This window comes from Empidonax traillii, unplaced genomic scaffold (assembly GCF_003031625.1).
Source record: "Empidonax traillii isolate 1590-97213 ecotype Southwest subspecies unplaced genomic scaffold, ASM303162v1 scaffold2073:size91028, whole genome shotgun sequence".
Taxonomy (NCBI): domain Eukaryota; kingdom Metazoa; phylum Chordata; class Aves; order Passeriformes; family Tyrannidae; genus Empidonax; species Empidonax traillii.
The window spans coordinates 14,157-21,369 of NW_020957266.1; the positions used below are offsets into that span (position 1 = coordinate 14,157).

At 62.2% G+C, this 7,213-nt stretch overlaps 2 protein-coding genes across 2 annotated transcripts in view; both read left to right on the top strand.

The window, feature by feature from the left end:
• STAMBP (STAM binding protein) overlaps positions 1-303 on the top strand; it is a 14,063-nt gene extending 13,760 nt beyond the window's left edge. Inside the window, exon 8 of the mRNA XM_027909344.1 lies at positions 247-303. Within this exon, the coding sequence (XP_027765145.1) occupies positions 247-303 (57 nt within the window). The remainder of the gene's footprint in view (positions 1-246) is intronic.
• Positions 304-3,895: 3,592 nt separating this feature from the next.
• LOC114071511 (actin, gamma-enteric smooth muscle) overlaps positions 3,896-7,213 on the top strand; it is a 4,909-nt gene continuing 1,591 nt past the window's right edge. The window contains exons 1-7 of the mRNA XM_027909347.1: positions 3,896-4,595; positions 5,434-5,606; positions 5,702-5,830; positions 5,919-6,029; positions 6,543-6,627; positions 6,723-6,884; positions 7,021-7,211. Of these exons, the coding sequence (XP_027765148.1) occupies positions 5,481-5,606; positions 5,702-5,830; positions 5,919-6,029; positions 6,543-6,627; positions 6,723-6,884; positions 7,021-7,211 (804 nt within the window). The 5' untranslated portion in view covers positions 3,896-4,595; positions 5,434-5,480. The remainder of the gene's footprint in view (positions 4,596-5,433; positions 5,607-5,701; positions 5,831-5,918; positions 6,030-6,542; positions 6,628-6,722; positions 6,885-7,020; positions 7,212-7,213) is intronic.

Below are 7,213 nucleotides of genomic sequence, written 5' to 3' on the forward strand. Positions count from 1 at the left end.
AGCTTCCCAACGTTTTACAGGGGTTGGAGGAGTGATGGGGAGCTCCTCCCTGCAGGAACAGGGCAAGGCAGCACAAAGGGGCGTGTCTGGGAGAGGGATCTGTGTGTGTGTCCCGCTGTGGTCACTGTGTGATCCAAGGAACGGCTCCAAGGGCTGTTCTGGGAAGGACTCCGGCGGCAGGTCGTGTCACCTGAGCTGTGGGAACATCTGAATAACCCCCTGTCCCCCTCTCTTTGTCTCTCCCAGACCTGCAGCCACGTGTCAGTGGTGGAGAGGGACGTTGTGCTGATGGATCTCCGATAAAACCTCCTGCCTTATCCGCTCACAGGAACCTCCCGCCTTCCTCTCAGCCTTAGGGATTGGTTTGCTCCCTCCCGTAGCAGATGATTCCCACCCCTGAATGAATCACATCCCTGACCTCCTTGGGAGCACGTGGAGCCTCGGTGCCTGGAGCTTGCTGAGGTCCAAGGTGTGGGGAAAAGCCAGCTGGGAATCCCGAGGCAGGAGCCGACACTAAAGTAGTTGTTTAACACTCTTAACCCGTGGCTGGAACGGCCTCCTGGGGAGGCTCCCCGTGATTTGCTGCAACCACGAGGTGTGGAAACCTCTTCAAGTGCTTTTGGGACTTGCCCAGATTAACCTTTCCTGTAGTTTAGGATCCAACCCTTCTAACCCCTCTCCCCCATCACGAGCTCAGCCCCGCTGAGCTGCTCCTGCTTCCTGGTACTCGGATCTTTGCGTGGGGAGAGAGGGGACTCAGCTCCTTTGGGACCCCCATTTCAGGGATGAAGGTGCCTGGCCAGGGCACAGCTTTGCAGGATCTCCCCCATCCCAGCAGTGTTTAGGGGTGTCTGGTGACGTTATTCCCTTCCCTGGCTCTGGGATCCTCTCAGCCCGTGGTGTTACTGTGGAGGAGCATTGGGTGTCCCAGCTGCCATCGCTGCTCCCAGGCGGAATTCCAGCTGCTCTGGCCACTTCCATCCTCCAGGATCCCACAGCCTGATTGCCTCTGAACCTCCCAGAGCAGCTGGAAGGCCGTCCTTGCCAAACCCAAGCTCCTGGTGACGTCACTGCCGTGTGGTGCTGCCGGATCCCGCTCCGAGGTGCTTTAGTCGGGTGCCAAGCAGAGAATTCCCTTCCCCTGCGCTCCAGGCTGAGCCTCCACCCTCACAGGGTGGGGAAGCAGCAGAATTCCAAGGTGGGAGGCAGCTGGGCCCCGGGGGCTGAGCGTGACCCACACCCCGCAGCCTGCGGAGGGCTGGTCGGCACATGGCAGTGCAGGGATGGGGGAGGCTGGAGCTGCCTCCCCACCTGGCAGGAAAACATCCCTGTCCTCGTGTCCCTGTGCATCCAACACCCCTCAAGTGTTCTGCAGAACACACGTGGATCAGATTATCCGGGCTGGGTCTCTCGTGCCACTTTGTTTTCTTTGAGCTCCCCCGGTGGGTTGAGGGGAGGGGGGGTCTGGCAGGGAGGGATCCGTTTGGTTTTGGGGGCTGGGGTGTGTTTGCAGCAGCTCCTGCGTGACAGAGGGCTGCTCCCAGCTTTTCCAAAGCCAGCTTAGGGAACAGGGAGGTGGGAGGGAAGCGTGTGTGTGGGGGGGGGCCTTCAGGACATCTGTGGGAACTCGTTTTCAGACCTAATTAATTTGAACCGTGCTCAGGAGGGGGTTGTTTGGTGTGGGATTGTTCATCCCTTAGCACGGAGCAGCTCCCCCAGAGCACTGCAGGGACACGAGGTGGGAAATCCCATCTTTCCAAGCAGCAATTCTTTCAGTTTGGTGGAGAATATCCCAAGGAATTTATCCCAATTCCACATCCCTCCAGGTCTCAGGTCTGAGCTGCCTCGAGCACCCGCCAGAGAGTGGAGCTGGTGGCACATCAGCACTTTTGTGTCATCCCAGTGACAGAGAAACCTTCACAGGGAATATTCCACCTTCCTCAGAGCGGGAAGGGTCCAGTCCCTCAGTCAGGGCTCAGCTCCCACCCCACTCCCAGCCCTGCTCCCTGAGCTCCTGGCTTTTCCATCACGTTTTTTCCCTTGGAGTCCCTGAGCCATCAGTTTGTGTGTCGGGATAGCTGTCGATATCCTGGCTCCACCAACCCACCCTGGCTCTCCAGCTGTGCCAGATGTCACTGTTCCACCTTAAAATCACCCAAATCGGGGTTGGATTTGGCAAGAGCTGACCCCAAAGACTTTGTAGGAAGGGTTTAGTGTCCGTACCGACGTGGATTGAGCGTCTGGGGCGTTCCCGCAGGCAGGGAGTGATGTTCATCTCCTCCTCAGGATGGGAACAGACCCGGATCGCTCCGATCGTGCCTCTTCTCCCCGGTTTGCCCATCCCCGGGAGTTTCCAGGCGTGCCCGTTCCCCTGAGGGTGGTGCCGGGGGCTGGACCGAGCGCCGGGAGTTTTGAAAGCCGAGGCTTTTCCCCCTGCTCGTCCATCCCGCGGGATGCCTGGCGTTCCTGAGAGCATCCCGGGCCCGCCGGCGGCTCCATTGGCTGCGGGGGCCAAACGTTGCCTTTTTAGGCTGCGCCTTTCGGGGCTTGCGCTGCCGCCGGCCCCGCTCCAGCCCCGCCGGGCACGGGGGGGATCCCGCCGGGATGGGCAGCCTGGAGCCCACCTGCGTGTCCCCAGGGATCCGGGCAGGGAGGAGCGGTGGGACCGGGAGCTGCAGAGCGGGGTTGACGCTCCGGGTGTCTCTGAGGTTTTGGGTTTATCCACCCACCTCCAGCCTCTGCCTCCATCCAACCCCTTTTCCCACCCCCAGTGCTGGGGTTGGGGTTAATTTTTTGTAAGGTGGTTTTGGTTTTGGGGGTTTTTTTGTTGTTTTTTTTTTTTTTTTTTTTTTTTAACAGCCTTTCTCCTCGGTCACCCAAGGGATCTGGGGTGGGATGTGAGGCAGCACAAGGACCCCGGGGTTGAGGGTTTGGGGGGCACACCAAGTGCATGGCCAATGGGACAAATCCAGCCTGAGATTTCCCGGGGAAAGGGAATAACCAGGACAGAACCATGTCCGGGGGACACTGGAGGTGTGAACAGGCTGGGAGTGCTGGGGAGACACCGTGTCCCATGGAGTGACAGCCCTGAGTGTGCTCCCTCCTTCCAGGACAGAGCCATCCCTGGGGAGTGTTAGAGGTGTGAAGAGTCTGGAGCGCTGGGGGGACTCCGGAGTGACAGCCCAGAGTCTGCTCCTTCCCCCCGGGGCACAGCCATCCTGGGGGACACGGGAGGTGTGAACAGCCTGGGAATTGTGGGGGGACACCATGTCCCTGTCCTGCCCTGTGGGGTGACAGCTCAGACTCTGCTCTGCTCCCCAGAACAGAGGGGACACTGGAGGTGTGAACAGTCTGGAGTGGCGGGGGGGGACACTGTGTGTGACAGCCCCGGTTCTGCTCCCTCCTCCCAGGACGGAGCCATCCCTACGGGATGTTAAAGGTGGGAACAAGCTGGTGTGGACACCGTGTCCCTTCCCTGCCCCACGGGGTGACAGCCCAGAGTCCTCTCCCTGCAGGGAGGACCTTTGGGTCCCGTGGTGGTGGTGGTGGTGGTGGGACCTGCAGCTCCTTCCCCTGCTCCGGTGCCAGGATGTCCCTGAGCACAGGGAGCATCCCGAGCCTCATTTTCCCCGTGTGCCTCTCCCCGAGCTCCTGGGGGTTTCTGGGCACCTCTCCTGCCTCCCCTGGGTGCTCCAAAGAGCTCCCGGTGCAGGGCCCTTGCCCTTAAAAAGGCAGCAGGAGTTTGGGAGCTGCTGGTTGGCCTCTGCCAGGGCCAGGGCCTGGCAGCTCCACTCCTGCTGCCAAGGGCTGGGGGTGGCTGCGGCCCCCCCGGGCTGTGTCTGGGCAGGGGGGCCGGGGGACAGCACCCACAGAGCCCCCAGGGGGGCCCCAGGCTCAGCCCATCTCCCAAATCCTCCCGGGCACCCACAGTGTGGGGCTGGGATTCAGACTCACAACTCCTGGCCCGGCTCAGGCCGAGGATTTGGGGGAATTGAGGGGCTCTGGGACAGCAAAAGCCCAAAAATGGGGGCGGAGAGAGAGGAAACCGCAGGGAGAGGCATCTCCAGAGCGTGGAATTCCAGGGATCCGGGGGAGCTGAGGCCGGGAGGAGGCGATGCACCGACCCAGGGCCCTTCCAGCGCTGCCAAATTCCCACCCCAGCTCCGGGGTGTCCCCACGGCGGAGCCCCCACACCCAACCTCCCCCCCGGGTGGGGTTTCTCCACGCTCTCCCCGGGAACTGGAGTTACTTCCACCTCCCTTTTCCCAGCCTGTCACTTATAAGGACTTGTGTCTCACTTGTTTATCGGAGCGGAGCATAAAAGGAACAGACTCACAACTGGGCCGTCGCCTCCCAAAGCATCCCCACATACATTTTCCTACAATAATTAAACTGCTGGGTCCTACCACCAGCCCGAGGTCAATTTAATGAAATAAAACACCTTATATGGCCATATGGCCAACACACCATCACTGAGCCTATTTAGGGTCTTTGTTTAGAGAGGATCCGCCTCTGAGGTTCCTGGGGCTCGCTGGTATTTATACCCAGGGCGCAGCGGGGCTCGGTCCCAGAGGAAAGGAGCTCTCGCCTCTGCGGTGAGTACTGCCCTGCCCTGCCCTGCTTCCCAGCTCCTGGGAGGAGAGGGGAAGGAATAACACCCCGGGGGGTGGGAGGGGGAGTTTTTGGGGTGCCCCAGCCTTCATGGGGCGGCCCCACCTGGGTTTGCACGGCACAGAGGGGGTGCCGACCCCCCCAGGGGCTTCCTGGAGGTGACCAGGGCTGGGCTGCGGCCAAGGCGGGTTCTGCTATTCCAGAAATCCCTGGGATTTGGGATTTTTTTTTTGCTTTCTGGGCTGTGGCCTGAAGCGGGTTGTGCTCTTCCAGAAATCCCTGGGATTTGGAGGTTTTTGCCTCCTGGGCTCCTGCGAGGTTTTTTTTTGCTGCTTCCCTCCGGATTTGGGGGCGCATCCCTCGGTGCAGAGTGGGAAAGCCCCAAGGAAGGGCTGGGCTTTTTCCCATTTTTGGGAGCAGATGATAGCAGCAGGAGGCTGCTGAGACAGAACCCGATGAGGGGGCATCACCTGCCACCCCTCTGCCCGCTTCTGGGGGGCACCAGCTGGGCTTGGAGCTCCCCAGGGGGGGTCTTTGGCACGGATTTTGGGCACCGCCTGGAGAAGGACGGAGAAGCAGCACCAGCGTGGAGCAGCACAGGGGGGAATGAGCATCACCCCACTCCCAACATCCCCACAGCGGGGTCAGACTGGGTGCCCAGCCCTCGGCACGGCCCACGGAGAACTTTGAGGGGCTGCCCCTTCCTTCCCGAGGACTCCAACCCTTCCAAACCCAAAAGCCGGACGCGGTGCCGGACGGGATAACCCCCCGTCTCCCATCCCCCCCTTAACGCCGTCTTTCCCCCTTCCCCCCCGGTCCCAGCTTTTCCCCCAGGTCCCCCCTGAGCACCAACCGCTCCCGGCCCCACCATGTGCGAGGAGGAAACCACCGCCCTGGTCTGTGACAACGGCTCCGGCCTCTGCAAGGCCGGCTTTGCCGGCGACGACGCCCCGCGCGCCGTCTTCCCCTCCATCGTGGGCCGGCCCCGCCACCAGGTGGGTACCCAGGGGGGGAGTTAAGGGGCACCCCCCACCCTGCTTGGAGCCCTGCAATGAGCTTAACGAGGCCTCGTCTCCCCTGCTGGCGTTAGGGCGTCATGGTGGGCATGGGGCAGAAGGACAGCTACGTGGGCGACGAGGCGCAGAGCAAGAGGGGCATCCTCACGCTCAAGTACCCCATCGAGCACGGCATCATCACCAACTGGGATGACATGGAGAAGGTGAGACCCGCCCGCCCCAGCTCTGGGATGGGGAGAGGGCGCCAGACCCAGCTCGGGGGAGGCCCCAATTGTCCTTTGCCCGCCGTAGATCTGGCACCACTCCTTCTACAACGAGCTGCGCGTGGCCCCCGAGGAGCACCCGACCCTGCTCACCGAGGCCCCCCTCAACCCCAAGGCCAACCGGGAGAAGATGACGCAGGTGAGGGGCTGAGGGACCCCCCGGGGGATGGGGATGGACCCCCGGAATCCGCAGGGAGGGCTGGGGGGTTTGGGGTTTTGTGGGGTGGAGGAGTGGGTTGGGGGGGAGGGAAGTTTGGTGTGGGATAAGGGCAGAGATCCCGGTGGGAAGTTCACTTGTTGTGTAGCCCCAGGGGTGTCTCCAGAGCGTGGCCCCGTGGATTGGCCACCCAAGGCGCTGCCCCACGTGTTGTCCACGCCATGCACAGCCCCACATGACGTGACTCACGTTCCCCTGGGATGTGCTGACCCACGTTTTCCCACACCACACACCCACCCACGTGTTTTCCACGCGTTTTCCACCATCCACTTGTCCTATTCCATGCACTGACCCCCATATCCACGCAACCCAACCATCCTTGTGTTTTCCCACGCAGGGCCCTGACCCTGGGGGGGCACAGATCCCATGGGTCAGGGTGGGATGTGCTGGGGACCCCTGTGCTCCCCCTTAACCCTCTCTCTCTCTCCCTCCCAGATCATGTTTGAAACCTTCAACGTCCCCGCCATGTACGTCGCCATCCAGGCCGTCCTCTCCCTCTACGCCTCCGGCCGCACGACCGGTGAGTCGGACACGCCTTTCCCCGGGGTTCACCCATGATGGGGAAGGCACCAAACCACCTTGGAGCCCCCTCCCTCACCTCCCTTCCCTCCCCAGGCATCGTGCTGGACTCCGGGGACGGCGTCACCCACAACGTGCCCATCTACGAGGGCTACGCGCTGCCCCACGCCATCATGCGCCTGGACCTGGCCGGGCGGGACCTCACCGACTACCTCATGAAGATCCTCACCGAGAGGGGCTACTCCTTCGTCACCACCGGTACGGGGTCAGGGCGAGGGGTTGTGGGGTCAGGGCAGGGGGTTGTGGGGTCAGGGCGGGGGGTTGTGGGGTCACGGGGATCCTGCGGTGCTGCCACGGCCCCAGGTTGAGCCCCCCCGGCCGTCACCTCCTGCAGCCGAGCGGGAAATCGTGAGGGACATCAAGGAGAAGCTCTGCTACGTGGCCCTGGACTTCGAGAACGAGATGGCCACGGCCGCCTCCTCCTCCTCGCTGGAGAAGAGCTACGAGCTCCCCGACGGGCAGGTCATCACCATCGGCAACGAGCGCTTCCGCTGCCCCGAGACCCTGTTCCAGCCCTCCTTCATCGG